The 18,976-nt window shown below is 32.8% G+C and overlaps 3 protein-coding genes across 11 annotated transcripts; 1 reads left to right on the top strand and 2 right to left on the bottom strand.

The window, feature by feature from the left end:
• Positions 1-253: 253 nt before the first annotated feature.
• LOC117207840 (cAMP-dependent protein kinase type I regulatory subunit) lies at positions 254-7,959 on the top strand. 5 transcript variants are annotated; one of them, XM_033448471.1, is made up of 6 exons: positions 342-506; positions 5,138-5,294; positions 5,647-5,956; positions 6,052-6,318; positions 6,396-6,599; positions 6,724-7,959. In XM_033448471.1, exons 2-6 carry the CDS (start codon positions 5,283-5,285, stop codon positions 6,894-6,896), a joined length of 966 nt encoding a protein of 321 aa, XP_033304362.1. In that variant the 5' UTR covers positions 342-506; positions 5,138-5,282; the 3' UTR covers positions 6,897-7,959. The 5 variants fall into 5 exon arrangements, with proteins under 5 accessions (XP_033304359.1, XP_033304362.1, XP_033304364.1 ...); XM_033448472.1 differs by lacking the exon at positions 342-506 and adding an exon at positions 2,317-2,794 and having other exon boundaries at positions 5,234-5,294; XM_033448470.1 differs by lacking the exon at positions 342-506 and adding an exon at positions 2,317-2,794.
• A 621-nt stretch (positions 7,960-8,580) lies between these two features.
• Positions 8,581-13,965, bottom strand: LOC117207839 (leukocyte receptor cluster member 8 homolog). 5 transcript variants are annotated; one of them, XM_033448464.1, is made up of 6 exons: positions 13,641-13,965; positions 12,695-13,098; positions 11,424-12,601; positions 11,009-11,342; positions 10,706-10,913; positions 8,581-10,108 (listed from the first exon to the last, which is right to left on the bottom strand). In XM_033448464.1, the coding sequence occupies exons 1-6, from the start codon at positions 13,784-13,786 to the stop codon at positions 9,946-9,948; spliced, it is 2,433 nt and encodes an 810-aa protein (XP_033304355.1). In that variant the 5' UTR covers positions 13,787-13,965; the 3' UTR covers positions 8,581-9,945. The 5 variants fall into 5 exon arrangements, with proteins under 5 accessions (XP_033304355.1, XP_033304358.1, XP_033304357.1 ...); XM_033448467.1 differs by lacking the exon at positions 8,581-10,108 and having other exon boundaries at positions 10,242-10,913; positions 13,641-13,779; positions 13,865-13,963; XM_033448466.1 differs by lacking the exon at positions 8,581-10,108 and having other exon boundaries at positions 10,242-10,913; positions 13,641-13,776; positions 13,862-13,962.
• A 2,688-nt stretch (positions 13,966-16,653) lies between these two features.
• LOC117207841 lies at positions 16,654-17,436 on the bottom strand. Its single transcript, XM_033448474.1, has 3 exons — positions 17,216-17,436; positions 16,956-17,082; positions 16,654-16,833 (listed from the first exon to the last, which is right to left on the bottom strand). Exons 1-3 carry the CDS (start codon positions 17,335-17,337, stop codon positions 16,654-16,656), a joined length of 429 nt encoding a protein of 142 aa, XP_033304365.1. The 5' UTR covers positions 17,338-17,436.
• Between the last annotated feature and the right edge of the window lie 1,540 nt (positions 17,437-18,976).

Below are 18,976 nucleotides of genomic sequence, written 5' to 3'. Positions count from 1 at the left end.
AAACAACAGAAAATGTATCTTTAATTTTCGGATGTATCTGAAATATCAGCAGTCATAGTTATTTCTTGTACTTTTATATTTTTCAAGGGGAACCAATAAATTCGAATTCATATTTAGCGGCAGTCATTCTTTATTGAATTAAAACCCCGAAAAAACACGATTGTCTACTATGCATCGTACAATGAATAATATAGATAAATAACCATGTGAAAGATATTTTAAAATTCTTTATATAAAAAAGATTGAATTATCAAATGAAAACTGATATATTCGCAATATTTATGTCAAGAACGGAATTGTTGAATAGGTATTTGCTATAAAGTGTCAACTTGTGCATCAATATGGCGGCGAATCTCGAGGAAGAGCAAAGTTTAAGAGAGTGCGAGGAATACGTACAGAGACACAATATTCAACAAGTTTTAAAAGACTGTATAGTGCAGCTGTGTGTGGGGCGTCCTGAAAATCCCATATCATTCTTGAGAGAATACTTTCAAAAACTGGAACGGGTACGTATTGAATCATGTTCTGCTAAAATAACCTCAGATTCATTATTCTTTACTGGTTTCATCACTACTAATAAACTACTGATGTTGTTCACTAGTTTTTTTTTATGTATTTTCTTTTATTGTTCAGATAACTATTCATATTGTGATTATATAAAGCTGAAAAAAAAATATCAATTAAAATGCCAAGCTGCATGTGTGCAGTAAGGATCTGTCAAAGGACAGATAAGAGAATAAATGGATCTGTACAAGGACAGATAAGACAAAATAATATCTACACAAATCAATATTAATTACTTGATTTTATTAATACAGAATTGCCAATGTTAATGGCACTTTCATAAATAGAGTCTGTAGTATTATCAAAAAGTTATCTTGATCAATACAAATAGAATGGTACGCACAAGCATATACATAACTCTTTAAATGTCACTTTATATTCTAGGAGGTTTACAAATAACATTTGCTGGGATATTGTTCTATATAATTAGTCATTAGAACAATTAATATCAGTATTTTAAAAAATAAAAGAATTATGTTCAATTAATGAATCTATTCATTACGTAATGCAAATCCATTTTATATAATAGGTATTTAGTCGTTACATATTTGGAAACAATATTATAATCATTAAATTTCTTTTCTTATGCCATTTAATCATTAGCACTTGCATTTAATTTTACATACTTGTTGATTTTCTATATTAATTTATCTATTTTTCTAAAATACTGTATTCTAACATCAATGTTTTTTGGAAAAAGATTCTATGTTGAATGCACACATAATTTTTAACATTGTAATAAATGCCGGAGACTGTGAAGTATTTTTAATTAAACAAGCAACCGTTCAGAAGTTTGCCGTTACGTATGACTTAAAATATGATATAAAATTCGAATCGTTTATCGTTCGCGATCATAATACTTAATTTTGAGATTTACGTAAAAAATATTATATAAACATCTCCTTTTTAAGCCTTAACTGCTGTGATGCGATTTAGATCGCTAGTAAATAGCGATAAATAATCAGCCAAGGAAGGGCTCTACAAACGACTGACCTTGTATTATAAGGGTATCAAAGGTAGTTAGTGAGAAGTAAAACGCTCTGATAGGAAAATGAAAAACGTATATATAGTATGTTTGTCAATGATTTGATTCGCATCAGACTAATAAGTTAATTTGAATTACATACTTGGCGCCAAATGTATTTATTTAAACGCGTCCACTTCGCTAGTTTCTTTCGGTGGGGGATACCAGCCAGTGGTGGGGATAGCGTTCAATATTACCAGTCATAAGAACCTTAATTCCGTTACTTTTGTCAACAATTATTTCTAGCATTTGTACGGTTGATATTATCATTTTCTTTAGTTTGTCTTTTCATTTGCAATAAAAAACGGAATGTCTTTACGCAGCCGTATCTTACATAGCAGTCCTGAATAATACACATATCTTTCCTTGGAGTTCTACAGCATTATCCTTGACATTAAGATTTTCGTATCTCCGTAAACAACGGCAGGACATTTAGCTGAGTTCCCTCCTTTTACTGCGTCGCAGCAGCGCTACATAGCAGAAAATGATCGATAACGTTTTCCATTTCTGAGTGAATTACGCGATCATTAAACAAATATGTACATCCACCGTGGAAATATGAGTCACAAAATAAGATGCTCGTCATCGGTTCCTATCCCCGCGGATGTATACACGTATCGAAAGAGACGAGGTATGTGCAATTGTAGGGGCTGCTCTAAATATAGCACATGCTCGAAATATAACGAAGCGCGCAACCTTAGCCAACAACGATGAAAGCGGTGTAACGCGTTGTCCTAGAAAATGTGCGAAGCGCGCTACGACAATGCGTTTTAAACAGGCAACGCCGGAAGTATTGTTGTTGTTATCCATTGAATCCTCATCTGTCAATGAGTTACCCATATCAATCTGATTCTGAATCAACGAAAATTCGACGCACATCATATGGTATATCTACCATCTGGCACGCGGCGTCGACTTTATATCAACTACAACGAAAGATCGTGTCGCATTAATCGAATTTGGCGAGACCTTAGAAAATTCCGAAGCGGCGCGCGGTAGACGTGGTAGCGCGCGATCAGCAACGATTGTGGCCGTGATTTGTGCATTACTTTCTTTCGCTTGCCAACCACTAAGAGAAACTTTACTTTTGTGATACAATTATTTGACTGTGAGACGACGAGTGTTAAAGAATATACGCGTAATCGGGTAAAAATTACGTGTGCACGTGTATTGAATATCAAGTAATATCGACAAATAATGTACGAGGTACGGTCGCGAATATCCGATCTTTTACAAGATTTATGCGTAGTGATGAATTCTGAAACACTTCGAATCGCATCAAATATGCACATATGCACACTTCGAATCATTTGCCGCGTATGATTCGATACTTCAACTTTTAAAAGTGTTGGTAAATCTTGAATCGTGAGTCTTGATAGATCTTGAGTCCTTAAAGTTCGGATATGCCTTGAGAGTTTTGATAGGCATTGAAGAACTACAAAGACTGGAAATTTTCGCGAGTATTCGATATTTTATATCTTCGATAAATTATATTTACAATTTCTTATATTATATTTTATTTATAATATTTAAAATTTATGAAATATTATATAAGATATCGAATGTCCAGTAAGTTCCCAAAATTTATTGAAACTTTGAAGAGTCTGATCTAATGGAATTCTAGCGTATCACGATTCGAAACTTACCAAAATTTGTATCAGTTTTAAGCATCGAATTATATTCGAAGTGGTTCTAATTTTTATAGTATAGAAAACTTCAAATTGCTTCAAAAATGAGATTCAAATATCCATCATTATTCATGCGTGCATTTTATGCGTTCTAACATCTCTCCATATAACTTCTTGATTCTTGAATGTATTATTTACTGAGCAAGAGGCAATCTAAAGTTTATGCTTCGGATATTCACTGAAGTTAAATCGCTTTGCTATAATGATTATTAAGAGTCTTTACTGCGCACAATGGAATTGACTGATATAATATTTTGCAATTTCTATTATGTAATTATTGCAAAGAAATAAATGTGAGATATCCATGGAATTTCATCACAGCTTATTAAAAATAATCGGATGGCATATTTGTGAACCTTTTTTCTTTATAATATAACACACGTGATATTTTATTGTTCGAACGTCAAATGGATGCCATTCCAGCACGTGCTAGGATCACTGACCAACTAATCTTCATTATTTTATTGTTCTTTCGTGTGCGATAATACACTGTTAATTTGGAATTCATGTACATTCATAAAGGAGTATTTTAAATATAACATGTACACACACACACACACGTGCGCGCTATTTCTTTCTTTAGAATATTTGTCTTATTTTTAATTGCATTTTATATTAAATCTTTTTATTAATAACAGTTTTGTTTGTTTAAGCTATAACATTTTATATTAACTATTTTTTATTAGAAGAATTTTGTTCGTTTAATGTAACTTATGATCAATAAAAAATAAAATATAGTGAAATAAATGAATGTGCAAATAGATGCTATTATGAATTAATGTTGACGAATTTGATATGTATTATATGAATATAATAGAGGCGATTGATATAAAGAAAAAGAATAATAATATAATAAATCATACTTCATCTTTGAAGAAAAAGATATCTTATAACCAATTAGAACAATAATTTCGCTAATAATATTTATTTGGTATAAGTTGGCATTTTTTTATTGCAAAGACGTAATCATTCTAAATATTATGATTTAACGAACTAAACTAAGTATTGCGAAAAGACGAATGATTCTCAATTTATTTTTCTGTTTCTAGTCAATTTTGATATTCAAAAAATCTTTCTTCTTAATTGCTATTAAATTTTAATAAAATATATGTATAACGGTGAAATTAATATGACTCTAAACAGTATAAAAATCGTGTGGTGTCGGCAATTGGTACAATGTTTTCGTCTTATATTGCGCATTTACGAGGAGGCACTCATCTGCAAAGACATCAAGTGACCTATGGCATTATTTGTTTACCTTTTTATCGATGTTCGTCGTCCATAGGCGGTATAATAATATTTTATCCAAAGGCTTATATAATTTTACAATAATCGGTTTACTTTTGGTAGATAGGGAGCGATACCTAAGTACAGACGTATTCAATTATGGGAATTTGTAATCTTCTCTATTTCTTACAGAATTCATTTTAAAAAGTACCAAGTGTTGGCTTCTTTATCTCTCTGATATATCCCGTTGCCCTTTGTCATTGTAATGAAATAATTTTTGGATCGATAGATTTGATGTTGTTTATCATTACAAAGACATGTAAATGATAAAAATAAAATACATTATTAATCATTTGCCACATAAGGTGTTTGTATTAACTACAGAAAGAGTGAAAAAAAGAAGAACCTTGTTGACATATGAAAGTAGTTGCTGTGGAAAAAATGACTTTACATAACATTTGCTATGATCCAGCCAGTACAAGTTACCCATGTTTTTAACATATACATACGTATATACCTAGGAAATTAAGAGTACATGATTTCATTAAAGGAAGGGCACAGTAACGTGTGTTGCGCATGTCTAAGCAAAATTGACTTATAAAAGCGGCTTGTTTTTCTTACGTGACTCTTTCAGGGTTGTGTCGTTCGTTTTGGAATAAATAAATAACGCAAGCGAAAACAAGTTTTTTTTTGTTGGTTTTAAAAAAGAGCATCGATCGATTGCATATAGGATCGAAGATAGTAATTGCAAAACACCTAGGAGATCATCAGCTTTCGACATGGTGCAACAGGCAAGTAGAGCAAAATACGTGAATAGTGTTGAATCTTATGATCGATAATGTTCTTTAATTACCCGTAAATGTAAACAAATAAAATAGGTACAAAAATGAAACCATCGCTTGATCGAGTAATCAAGTATTTTCACCTTCTCTGAATATCACTCAAGAGTAAATTTATATTACATTTCTTTTTTCCCCTGTTGGATCGAGTTTCGAGAATCACCAAGCTCAAAAGATGGTTTCTCCGGTAACCTAATTCCTGTTAGCAAAAGCCTAGATACATAGGTTGCGTAACGTTTGTTGAACGTAATGTCATTGGTTATCATCTCGATGAAATTGATCGACTTTCGCTTTTTGATTTCAGGAGCAGGCTCACGATGCTAAGCAACAGATTGCGACCAGTCCAGAGGATACTGAGGACATACCTGCTGGACAGCAAGGTCCTCAAGTTCCGAGGCGAAGAGGAGGCATCTCCGCGGAGCCGGTCTCTGAAGAAGATGCGACAAGTTATGTTAAAAAAGTTGTGCCCAAGGATTACAAAACAATGGCTGCCTTGAGTAAAGCCATCGCAAAAAATGTCCTCTTCGCTCATCTCGACGAGAACGAACGTTCTGATATATTTGACGCCATGTTTCCTGTCACGTTTTTGCCCGGAGAGGCAATTATTCGTCAAGGTACTAAAAATAGTATTAGGTTTAATTATCAGTCGCCGAGAAAATCGTTAAGCGAAACTAGCTTACGTCGAATATTTTTTGTTATACATTAATAGGCGACGAAGGTGACAACTTTTATGTAATCGATCAAGGAGAGGTCGAAATCTTTGTCAATGGTGAACTAGCCACGACCATAGGAGAAGGTGGAAGTTTCGGTGAACTTGCGTTGATATATGGGACTCCACGTGCTGCGACTGTTCGAGCAAAGACCGATGTTAAATTATGGGGTATCGATAGAGATTCATATCGCAGAATTCTCATGGGCTCTACAATAAGGAAACGAAAGATGTATGAGGAGTTCCTTTCCAGAGTTTCAATTTTGGGTAACTAACGTTTCATGTTTCATAAGAACGTGCCAGAATCACTGATTCTTATTGTATAAAATTCCTATTATTTTTAGAATCTTTGGATAAGTGGGAACGGCTCACAGTAGCCGATGCTTTAGAACCGGTGGCATTTGATGATGGTGAGACAATAGTTCGGCAGGGTGAACCGGGTGAAGATTTTTACATAATCGTCGAAGGCACAGCTGTTGTTTTACAGCAACGTTCAGAGGGTGAAGAATTAGCGGAAGTCGGTCGTTTAGGACCATCTGATTATTTCGGTACGTTCTCGTTCTTTCGAATGATCATTAATAGTTATGCAATTTAATGATAATAGAGTAGAGAGAAAAGTAGAGAGATGAGTGAAAAAGAATTGTCTCAACAACAATGTCCTATTTATTATAGGTGAAATTGCATTGCTATTGGACAGGCCGAGAGCAGCGACTGTCGTGGCGCGAGGCCCTTTAAAATGTGTGAAACTCGACCGAGCAAGATTCGAGCGAGTTTTAGGTCCGTGCGCGGATATTTTGAAACGCAACATCACTCAGTATAACAGTTTCGTGTCCCTATCCGTATAAATTGTCGTACCAGTGACATTATCAGCCATCCTGGTTTCTTTTCATGAAAGTACGTTTCAATATTAACATTTTTTATTTGAGTAATAGCGTAAGTAATAACCGTACTGTTTCGGCTAACGATACTTGTGTTAAGAATTATATATGTTGAATTATGCACGACTGTCTGTTAAAATTGTATGATGTGGCATGAAAACAACTTGATATCATTTTATACAATGTTGTATTTTTTGAGTCTAAATTTTAATAGATTTGGAATTGAAGATCTAAAGTATTTTATTCTCTTTATAAATCAATGAGATAGTTGTATTATTATTAGATTGTTAAATAAATATAGCTCGAGCAATTCTTTTAAAACTTTGTGCGTAGTGTTATTTTTTTGTCATTGTATTTGTTACACAAGTAATTTTTATGCTCATTTTATCAATCTATGCAATTAACACATGCTTCTGCAAAGACATATATAATTCTTAAAACACAAACTAAATAATTAGAAATGTCGTGATACATCAAGTTATTACGCACTTTGTAATTCGCAATGCTGCGATATAGAGGTCGAATTTTAGCCACTTTTACACGAACATATTTTCCGAGAATGTACGAAATCCGTGAAAACATTTGAAAACATTCGATAAATCTGTGCTCCATTTCACAAAATTTTTCGACGATGTTTGATGGAATAAATAAAACAAAATGTTGTTTTCGTTATTGAATTTTCGGTTTCAATTTCCATTGCGATACTGTTTTTATTTATTTTGTCGGACTTAAAATGAATTTAATAGTTTTTACGATATGTGAGATAGCTAGAATTATTATATGCATTTCACGACGTGGTTAATTTATACACATGCTTGTGTATGATTTGAAAAATATATATATACCTATATAAAAAAACATTTAATTTAAATATTTGTGTAACAATGAATTAAAAAACTAAAACTTAGCTGTAACATCGCACAATTTTATTGGCGACTTGTGCACAAAAACCGAACCGATTGAAAAAACTTCGCATTAAATAACTGCATTGGTTGCTCATACTATATTGCATTGTAAACGGATATTGTAATCAATAAAAAGAACATGTTTTAATTGTCAGGAAACTAACTTATAAAAATATATTTTATATGCAATTTCCGTATTTACAATGTAACAAATAATTGCAACAAATCTGTATTTTTTCTAATGAAATATTTACTTTGGCGTTTATATAATTTTCTCTGAGCATTTCCGTTCTTGTATCACATAATAAAAGTTTTACTTTTCCGTGTAATTGAAATAAATTTTATATATATTATTTCATTTTTATGGTGAAATAAACATTACGTTATTGTGATAAATATAATTGCGATATAAATTGCGTGATAGCACGCAATATTGATATAACTTCATTATCTCTGTGTAGAAATTTAATAAATACACAGAGAACAGTTACACCAAAGAGATCTTACTTTTTAGTCATCAGATAAATCCTTTTGAGATAAAAGAACACATCAAAAGATCTGAATGACTGAAGAGGATTCATTGTGCATCGTGTAAAATATGATTACTTCCATTTATGATTGGAAACAGATTTACATATTGACTGCCGTATTAATATCTTCATAATTTTTAACGACATCGAGGAAAAAGGTTACAGAATTTAGTAAGTAATTATTTGTGGTTTAGTAGTTGAAACATGAAATACACATATAATAAATTTTGTATTTATTAGTAGTAAAATCACGATTTGCATTTAATTTAAATCTATTAGGTCTCTAACATAACATTAGATTAAGAAGTAATATAATATCCGAAAATTAAATAATTTATTACGTACAACACTATATTCGCACGTGATCGTACAATGAAAAATGTCCGTCTTTTCTCATTTAATATATCCTTGCATCTCGACACTTGAGAATTGATAATAGACTATTAAAGAAAAAAAACATTGTCCTGCGATAAATATTTAAAAAGATAAAAATAATCACTCTTCACACGCGAGAATGGCATGATTTGCCAATATGCATTTGTCCCGTTAGAAGTTCCTATAATTCGATTGTTGAACACGTTAAGTCGAGTATTTTCTCTTTCCCTTTGTACAGATGTTTCGTGTGGCTATTACCACCGAGCCGTTCTTGAACCGCCGAACCGAACTTGAGATCTTTCCGACTTCCTTTCTCTTCCTTCTTCGTCGACGAGTTGTCGAGCATGCCAATATCCTTTTAAACTCAATACATTTCTTACCAGAAAGCCCTTCATAGCAATTGCGTATATTTAATACGTTCATTAATTCCAATTCCTTACTATTTTCTATCATAGAAACAATCACTGTATTTCTATTCACGCGTGCTTGTGAATCCCCAATACGAAATGTCGAAGTTTCCCTCTCGAAGTGGCGACAAGATGTAGATTCTTGCGTAGAGCAAAAGATTTGGCTAGTGGTTAAAAAATCCCAACTCCTTTCAGCGGACAGTATTTAGAAAAAGATGCTTAGAATCGTCAGACACAAGAGTAAGAACACGTATAATATATAACATGAACTAATTTTGGAGAATCGATTGATCACGATCGAAGGAATTTGAAGTTTTGACCAAACGAGAAGTGTTTGTTTCCTGAAGATAATTTGCTATTGTCTCCTCTCTCTTTCTGTAATTTACTACGAGCCTCGGCTTCATACCGAGTTTTATTGAGGTAGTTGCAGACGACTTTAAAACGGTCATCCTAATTCTTTTGTACAATTCATCAGCCTGTATGTGGATTCTTCGCTTGCGCCGGGGCTGAGATTGAGACACGTATATGTACAAATTATTGCGGGGAAAACTTTCATTTACAAATTGTTGCTCGACTGTGTGGCGTCGATCAACGAAGAGAACAATGATTAGGGGATGGTAAGAATCAGTAGCAGATCAATGTGTAGTTAAATATATGCACATGCATATGCATATGTATGTGAAGTGTACATATGCATATAATCGGGAAACATATGCATATACACACACAGATTTGTGCCTATGAATGTGCACGACAATGGTTTTCGTTTATATATCTTCCACCAAAAAAATGGCTTTTTTTACCAAGCACCTACAGAACCACTGCTTGTCTTGCAGTCGATTAGATGTTGTTCAGGATCAGCATAAACCAACCCCAATTCATTGACAAATTCATAAAACTTGTCCAAAGATTCAAAGGCCAATTCTGCTACGACGAAATCAACCGCCAAATTTTGCCGGTAGCTAAACAGCAGAAGAAATGTATCGTTAGATAATCGTGCAATGGACATATACACAAAGTATATATACACACACATATAATATACATAATACAATGAAAATAAACAACAACAAAACTAGTCATTTTTCAGCTACGATGTCCTGTAACAGAAATCTATGTATAATTATAATTGTTAAAAAAATTATTTGCAATCTTTCACTTCCTTTGTTCCTTTATATACATGAAATAATGTTGGTCCTTACGAAAACTAAAAATAAATTATTTCTTACTTTTTGTACCTTCGTATATATATTTCCGTTAAATTTATTTATAGAAATATATTTGAAGATCGTTTAAAAAATTAAAAAAATTTGTTTTTTGGTCATAAAAAATTGCAAAAAAATTGTCAAATAAGATTATAATACTTTAAAGTTAAATGCTATCTAACAGTTTACCAATTGAATGTACCTGTTAATATGAAATTAGTTATATTTTTATCCATTATATTTCTTAGCGTTATCATGATTAATTTTTGTAAAAATGTTGTATAGAAAAATATTGTTTGAAGATAATTTGTCAAGTAGATATAAATGATTACTTCTAAAGAGTCTAGTACGTACGACTTTATCATGCTCTTCAATGCATTCTTGCGTTCCCTTGCAACAAACCAATCCATTAAAAAGGCTGCCATCCTCGGAGCAGAAGTGTATAGTTTGAAAAAGGCATGGAAGTTTTTCAACCACCAAGCTGAACGCACTTTGAGTGCATGTTTTATACACTCATCATTTTTGTCTTCTACTGATAAAGCTGCTAAAATCGTCGTTAAATCTGTAACAAAAGTATTAATTTTCTTATTCTTATGTAAAAAGAATATTACACTGGTAATGTTACATAATTATACGCATAATGAAATAATTAAAAACCTTGAGTATTTTTTGTGAAAATATAATACAATATTCTGTATGCAATAAATTCACATCGATTTTCTCCGCCGACGTCTTGATATAGCATTCGTAACTGAGTCTGGCACTGGTTGAATTCTTCATGATCTCCTTTCTCTAGGGCAACACGGGCGTGTGTTTCATACACGTGGACTGTAAATGCATCTCGAATACCTTGGACGGTAAGATCTTGACGAATAGATTTAAGTTGATCACAAGCATATCTATAGTCCTGATCAGCCACCCAGCGTTTCTTGACATGTGCCAAAGAATTTTGGAGTACACTTACCGGTCGAACGGCGGCGGGAGCTGGAGCCTATAATATAAAAGTAAGGAGTATTTTGATAAATTCTACAAACCGATTTCAAATGAATTTAATCGGTGACAGAAATCTTACAGATGTTAAACGTAAATAAGGTTTCTCTATGTCCTTGCATACTCCGACAATGTGAAGTCCAGTAAAATCAAAGTCTGTAGATGAGTCATCTTTAACACCATTGTTGGCTGTCCTGGAAATAGTATCGTTAAATCTTGCAGCACGTTGTTGTAATTTCTCCTTAGATCCTAATTCCTCAGTGTTTCCTGTAGCTAAACCAAATTCTGAATAGAAATGTGATTTCATCTGTTTACTCTTCTTTGTTTTCTTGCTGCTGTGACTCAGTTTGTTTTTAGTAGATTTTTTCGTTTTTAGCGATTTATAATCGTGTTCCCGATCACTAACGTTCGACGACGATGATGTACTGCGCCTGTACTTTCGTGATGGTGGGCTACGTGTATTCGAACGCGACCTTGACTTCGATCTTGACCTCGACCTCGACCTGGACTTTGATCTCGATCTGGATCTTGATCTTGATCTAGTCCTCGACCTTGACCTTGACCGTTTGTAATTCACAGAGAGACGCGCGCCAAGCCGAGCCCCAAGAGAAGTGGAGAGACCTGGCTTGCGCAAGCCTCCCTGTGCATTCATCAGCGGATTCGGCAAATTATTTAATTTCAAGGCCGGTTTTTGAGGCTTTATCGTCATAGTCATACGTTCACTATGAATGCTAGGCAATGGTTCTTGGTCCCAGTCTTTTACCCAAAGCGAGCCGTCGTTCGCTGCACGCGTTATCTTTCCTTTTAATATAATCTCAACTTGATCCTTGTCTACTGCCGTTTTGCATTTTTCGTAACACCTGTTTACATAGTTCTTCAAACTGTCAGGCCAATCACCGACTGGGCTGGGATTTGTCACGATAGAGGGTGTACCTACCGCTGGTGTACCAGCACTAGGAATTGTATTATTAACAGTTGTGATAGCAGGTGTAGTAGGAGCAGGGGATTCTTCAGTTGGTGGAGGAGGAGCCACTATTTCACACTGTGCAGGAGGTAAAGGTGGTAATTCGGTCTTTAGATTGGGACCCGATACGAAATTCGTTGTTGGACTGTTTGCCTGAAAGCTATTGTTGAATTGAGCTGCTAAATTTTTATTCCGCTTACGTTTTCTCTTCGCAGCTCCACTATTGCCAGATGGAGAGAGAAAAGCCAAACCATTCTTTTTGTTATATACGTTGAAACGAATTTGATTATTGTATTCTGAAAAAAAAAAGATGAAAACAAGTATTATTTTATATATATTAAATAAAAGTACATTTTCCCTGATACTTTCTATTTAAGAAAAAAACTTACGAGACATATCATTGTGCATGCCATTCCAAGTACCATATGGAAAAGCATTGTACATGTACCCTGGATGAGGCTGCATAGATGGTTGTATTTGATTATTGTGTTGTTGAGATGTCTGTACTGATGGGGGTGGTCCAGGAGGTAAAGGAGGAAGTTCAGAATCATCATCCAAAGACATGGGGGTTCCAGGTACTGGCGGTTGCTGATGTAACTGTTTTCCTTGATTGTTGTCCTGCTGTGGCTGCTGCTGCTGCTGTTGCTGTTGTTGCTGCTGTTGTTGGTGCTGCTGCTGCTGTTGCATCTGCTGTGGAGTAAAAGGTTGTCCATATCCTGGCATCATTGCATGATAGTAGCTAAACGTTTGTCCTTGATGAGGTACACCTTGATATCCTGGTCCATATAACTGCCTATAAAAAACATAAATACGCTTATCAATATATGCAACTGAAGTGCTTAATATTGCAAAAGGTTTATTATTAGCTTTGTCATAACTTCAAAAATTTCCAAATATTAAAATAAAAAGTATCATACAAAAAGTTTTAAAACTTTTATTTAGTATCTACTTGTATTGTGGTGTATTTTATTTACTAAAATAAATAATTTATTATTATTCCAAATTACTTATATTATGTATGTTAATCTAAAATTAGGTCATTACAAAGCGTCTTTTATTCACGTTAATATGTATTATATTACAATACTTATTTCCTAGATGTTCCTTATCCATTCATTATTCGATCGATAGCTGTTTTATGTTAGTTCAAATGCAAATGAAAACAGAAATATCAAAAGAATTGTAAATTAAGAAGATTATATGAAATCATCGAACATTACGTGCATAATACGTTGTTCCTAAACGTGCATATAAGATACTTCGTATTGAAATATCGCGTTATTTTCATTAGTAGAACAATAAATTTGTGGTTAAATCGATGTAGTTGATAATTACCCTGAATATGGGGGAAACATGTTGTGGATATTGCTTGGCGAGGGATATTGCCATGCCATATTCGCCATTGAGCCTATTCCAAGTTGTGGCTGTTGCTGAAATGGCTGCTGTTTCTTCTGCGATGCTGTAGCCTCGCCTTCTGACATACCGAAGAACAAAATCAGAATTGCTTAAACAATTGTACACTTTACGTTCCACTGCCGTAAACACGTTTGCATTACCACGGTTTCTATTGACCAGGGAAAAAAGTTAAAATATTCTCGAGTAACGTTTATCGAAAAGACGCGATTTAGGTTTGATTCATTCACTTTGATAAACTAAAGTAGTGCTGAGATGACGTGAAACGTCTTCAGCCTTTACCAGGTGGCAGCACTATCATTCGAATTCTACGCGCGAATTTTCTCAAGTATACTATAACGGTGTACAAGTATCGTTATAAATTTATTTATTGCGTTTGTATATTTTTTAATATGGAATTACCTTGAATTATAAAAAGATGTATTACATATATTACATATTGCTGGTTTGTTCAAAGAATGTAGCAGGTAAAGAAGTAAATTTTTAAGGAAATCTATTTAAAATACTAGATTTTTACTACTAGAATTAGAATTCTACTACTATTAGAATAATAGAATTTATCTATGTGTATTCTATCTATCTAATCTAATACATCTATGTGTATTTGTTTACTCTTTAAGTTAGATTTCGAATTATTTACTATTAAATAATTGTTGAATTGTCAAATTGTTCTTGTTAAATAGCATAATTTTATTAAGTAATTATTTCCGTCCTAAAAAAGTACCTCAATTTTAGAGTTAATCTCAAATATGATGATTTTTGAGATATTACTTTTCAAGCAAACCAATGATATATTAGTCCGTTTAATCATTAGATTTTAATGTAAGTGAATGAAATAGAATGTGCAATGCAGAAATTTTCAAAATTACTTTATTCATAGAAATATTCAATAATGATATTTTTAAGGGTAGCCAATTCTCAAACATAATGCACTTGCAAAATTATGAATTTGTTTCTTGTTGTTCATAACCTATATTTTCTTTTATTCTCAAGAAAGCGTGTGGGGGTGTGCATTGCGTGCAAAATGGTCATATTGTACGACGATTTGCTTTGATCTCTCTTTCATTCACCGTCGTGAAGAATTTATAGGAAACAATTGTCGATTGGCTGTTATTTAATGCGGTAGTATAACGTAACGAAACACCTAGGTAGTTTTGCAACGAAATGGTAGAAATGGAATATGGCCTAGCACGAATGTAACCTTATATTCGAAGGATATCGAATGAAGTTGTATGTAGATGTGTTGTTTTTTTCCATGCCGGAACACGACATTTTGAAACATATAAGTAGAAACTGCAGTCCGTTTGATCTCTTAATCCATGGTTAATTGTTCCATGATTGAATTTTGTTGCCCCGTTTCACCTGTTTTATCTTTCTTTTACGAGCGTGCAATCGATACGAACAATATTCTACGTTTTAATGCTGATCCAATTAACCTATCGATATAAAAATCTTTTTTATCCCAAATACAAATAAATAGTATGCATCATAAGGATCGTAAAGATTTTCTTTTCTTTATGTCACCGCGATTTTGTTATTTAAGGTATTTCCTAAGTCCTTAATCAAGATATAAATAAATTATCGTCATTTCTTCGTATACATTTTTATGCAAAATAAATACTTGCGACTAACATTCGACAAGATGCACTGTGTTACCGTTTTACGAGGCACATTTCTTGATATTTTTTGGCGCTTCATTGACGTCACCGCAAAGAAATATATTTTCGAAATAGAAAATATCTTGTTACAAATGAATCGATTATGATGCAATAAAGGTGATTGTTTCATCTTGTTTTGTAGATGAAATATCGGATAGTTAATTGATAGATATTTATAGAGGCATGTAGTTCGCCTTGAACGGGTTCTGGACCTTTCTTTCAAAAATATTGTCCAACAAAAAATTTAAAAAGGAATAAAAAAACAAAGTCTATGCATAATATTCACAAAGAAAAATTCAATATCCAGAGATAACAGACAAATATCCCCTTAGCTATAATAGAATTTAAATCCTTTTAAGATATATCTTTTTCTTCCTCAAGACGCGTTAAGTATTAAGAAAAATAAAAGAATCATTTATTTCGGCTACAGGATAAAATAGATCTACGACTGTCGTGAAAAACGTAAAACCTGCGACAACATTCTTTTTCCCCTTGAAAATTCATTCCACATGCTGGAAATCAAACTCAACTATCGTTGCTGATTGCATCAGCATTTTCCACTTTCGTTTTTCCATAAACTGCAACCATGTGTAGTGTAGGCTTCGCGAAATCTTATCATACTAGGACAGATTGGTAAGTAATACTATTAGAAAAACTATATATAAAGGAAAAAAGGGAATCATTAAAATCACGTAATTGTTACTTGCATTATCCGTTACTATACAAATATTGGATAGCGTTGTTATAATCTTAAGCGTTAATCCTTTATATCTACCTAGTTTTACTGCGGTTATGATCATGGTTACGTGTAGAAATGATTTCAAAGTAATATTTATTTGATAAAACGTTTTGCTCAGATACATTAATTTTCGTAACGAAACTATGAAAAGATAGAATTACGCTTCTTTGTGCTCTCGAGAAAAAGCTTCTTACGTGCATTTCCGGTGAGAAGAACATCATCTACTGCTTACGCGAGGTTGATTTATTAAATTTCTATAAACTTATAACTTATAATACTTGACAGGGTTTGAATTAAAGGTAATCAAAAAATTGTATTTTCTTCACGTTATACGTGAAAAATAGTTCGAAGGGAAACAAGCATGGTTTGACATGTAGTCGTGTATGTGTTGTGCTAGATATCGCGATTTTCAAGGTTTGAGTAATAAAATCGATGGATGTTGATCTTGACGTTCACCAGTTATAAAATTCTGTGTTAAAAGAACGTTCGAAAACTCGTTTGAATTTCAGTTATAACCAACAGTAATCTTTTAGGGAATTTATTTTGGTGATTTTTTCTCACTACTTTCCTTCGTTTCATCTGTTTTCGTTTCCTGTGTAGACTTTCCTTCTTCCTTCTTATCGTCCTTTGATTCTTTCACTTTTCCCTTTTTCTTTGGTTTTTTAGTCATTTTGGGTTTATCGATAGGAGGAACTACTTTCGATTTTCTACGAATTACCTTTAATAACAATTATACAAAGGCGTTTTTATAGGTGTAATAATTGATATCGTGTTGAGGTATTTTTCATTAAATGGATGAAAAATTTAATAACATGGTTATTATGTTATATTTTCTTTTACCATGCGTTGCAATAACTGTTTAGTTGTTATCTTTGTTCTGCACCTTTTGTCCCATATTTCCTTTTCTTGCCACCAGATTCGCTGATATTCATTCGTTAACAATTGTTCTATACAAGGACGTTTTTCCCTGCGATATTACAGAAAATATGCCTTGATTATTTATTCAAGTATTAAGAGCGTCCCAATTTAATAAGGAATTTAATAACAGATCAATTACTAATAATCATTAAATTAAATTTCAATTTAATTGAATAACGTACTTTTCGTAAGACGGGGTAAATACTTTAGACGATGTGAATTGGGAAGAAACGATATTATCTGGAATTTTGCAAGGAATCACGGGTGACCACGTCTTCACCTTTATGTCTCCAAACATACTCATTATTCCGAGATAAAAAATTTGATTTTCAAGTTTAAACCTGATGATAATACAAACTTCTTTCCATTAACCTTTGAATAAATAATTAAAAACGAAACGCGATGAAACGACAAACTGTTGAAAAAAAATTATGCGAAACAAACGAATGTTGCACAAATATGAAAAACTTGAGCTGAAAGTTAAAATATCATCGAACTAAAATATCGATACTACGATAGAGGTGAATTTTACCGCGGACTTTATAATGTTTAATTTTTCCCTGTAGTTCAATATGTATTTATCCGTGGAAGAAATAAAATTGACAAGCAAAAAAATATTTCAGTATTTGTAGAAACTTTTTCTATTATCTATTATTTATATATTTCTATTATGTATTGTATAAAAGATTTTTTATGACGCACGATGATATTTTTATTGCGACCATACTAATCGCAGAGGTCCCAAAATTATTTAAATAGTCGATTATTAATCATGTTAATAAACCTCATATACTTTTTTTAGTGGCATCGCCTACTATATAATGTACTAATTTTTTATTAATTGTATGTTTGTAAATAAACGTTTTATAATTTTCACACATATTTCCAGATTGATTTCAAATCCTATCGCTATAATTGATAGCGACAATGTCAATGAAATGTCGAAATGTTTTTTATAATACATATAATATGTTCATAGAAATTTTCTATACTAACTATTCACATATTTTTGTGAGTCACTCACACACTGTACGTAATGAAAATAATCTTCTTTTTATTATCTTTTAATTACATAATTATAGAAATTTTTGTATTATAGTTAAGGGATAATCCGATTAACGGCATCAAATTATAACGAATGTTACTCTTATCGAATGTTATGAGTGCAATGAGTTTTATCAGAAGATAACTTATCAAGATTATTAAAACGAGTTGATATATTTTTACGGAAGAAATGAGATCGATAAATTACAGTACGTGTCGCTACACCTTGTCACGTGCCACGTACAATTAGAATGTCACAGATTTCAATAAGAATAACAGTATAAGGGAACATTACGATAAATTAGAATTTCAACGATTCAATGTGAATATCAACGGACAAGGCTAATAATGGGTGAAACGGGAACCGATATAATATTGTGTTTACTCGATAATCAACCTGGAAAACGTTTCTGACTCGTGCTAATAAGTTCAGCATTAGCATCAAGCGAACATGTGTCCCACAAACCTTAACTACACAGGTTTGAATTGCAATTATCGACCTGTATAAAGTAGAGAGTCATTTGTTTCTCTATCGAGTTAATTAATATGTGTCGTGTCTAAATATTTCTTTATAGAGTAGACAGGATATTTCATCGACTGAATTAATATTTTAGTATTTTAGAAATAGTATTTCAGTGTTAATTTTTGCGTACGATTCTTTCTATTTCGATTGCGAGTAATTATGATAGGGCCTATCGAACGTGTAGAGAGTTGACTTCTTCTGAGATCACAGCAAGCAAATTATACCTACAGTAACCTAATTAAATATATGCGTAATCCTAAGGTTTTACGTGCAACATACATTTCTTTTTGTAGCACCGAAATTTTTTAGCTTCAATGGTACTGATTAAAACTGATCAATTGGATAATCGTCCAATGATTGTATCAAAATCTTAATT

Source organism: Bombus bifarius, unplaced genomic scaffold (assembly GCF_011952205.1).
Source record: "Bombus bifarius isolate JDL3187 unplaced genomic scaffold, Bbif_JDL3187 scf7180000008046, whole genome shotgun sequence".
Taxonomy (NCBI): domain Eukaryota; kingdom Metazoa; phylum Arthropoda; class Insecta; order Hymenoptera; family Apidae; genus Bombus; species Bombus bifarius.
Note: the sequence above shows the minus strand (reverse complement) of the source record. Positions and strands in the feature narration are given on the sequence as shown.

What these genes read in the sequence shown, in the direction of transcription:
- LOC117207839 (XM_033448463.1), bottom strand. Translation starts at nt 13,786, where the DNA reads ATGTCAGAAGGCGAGGCTACAGCATCGCAGAAGAAACAGCAGCCATTT. An exon ending in ATGTTTCCCCCATATTCAGG is followed by an intron (nt 13,099 to 13,640) that starts GTAATTATCAAC and finishes TGTTTTTTATAG; the next exon opens with GCAGTTATATGGACCAGGAT. An exon ending in TTTCACAAAAAATACTCAAG is followed by an intron (nt 10,914 to 11,008) that starts GTTTTTAATTAT and finishes CTTTTGTTACAG; the next exon opens with ATTTAACGACGATTTTAGCA.
- LOC117207841 (XM_033448474.1), bottom strand. Translation starts at nt 17,337, where the DNA reads ATGAGTATGTTTGGAGACATAAAGGTGAAGACGTGGTCACCCGTGATT. An exon ending in TTTACCCCGTCTTACGAAAA is followed by an intron (nt 17,083 to 17,215) that starts GTACGTTATTCA and finishes GTAATATCGCAG; the next exon opens with GGAAAAACGTCCTTGTATAG. An exon ending in AACAGTTATTGCAACGCATG is followed by an intron (nt 16,834 to 16,955) that starts GTAAAAGAAAAT and finishes TTGTTATTAAAG; the next exon opens with GTAATTCGTAGAAAATCGAA.
- LOC117207840 (XM_033448468.1), top strand. Translation starts at nt 342, where the DNA reads ATGGCGGCGAATCTCGAGGAAGAGCAAAGTTTAAGAGAGTGCGAGGAA. An exon ending in ACTTTCAAAAACTGGAACGG is followed by an intron (nt 507 to 5,646) that starts GTACGTATTGAA and finishes TTTTGATTTCAG; the next exon opens with GAGCAGGCTCACGATGCTAA. An exon ending in TTCCAGAGTTTCAATTTTGG is followed by an intron (nt 6,319 to 6,395) that starts GTAACTAACGTT and finishes TATTATTTTTAG; the next exon opens with AATCTTTGGATAAGTGGGAA.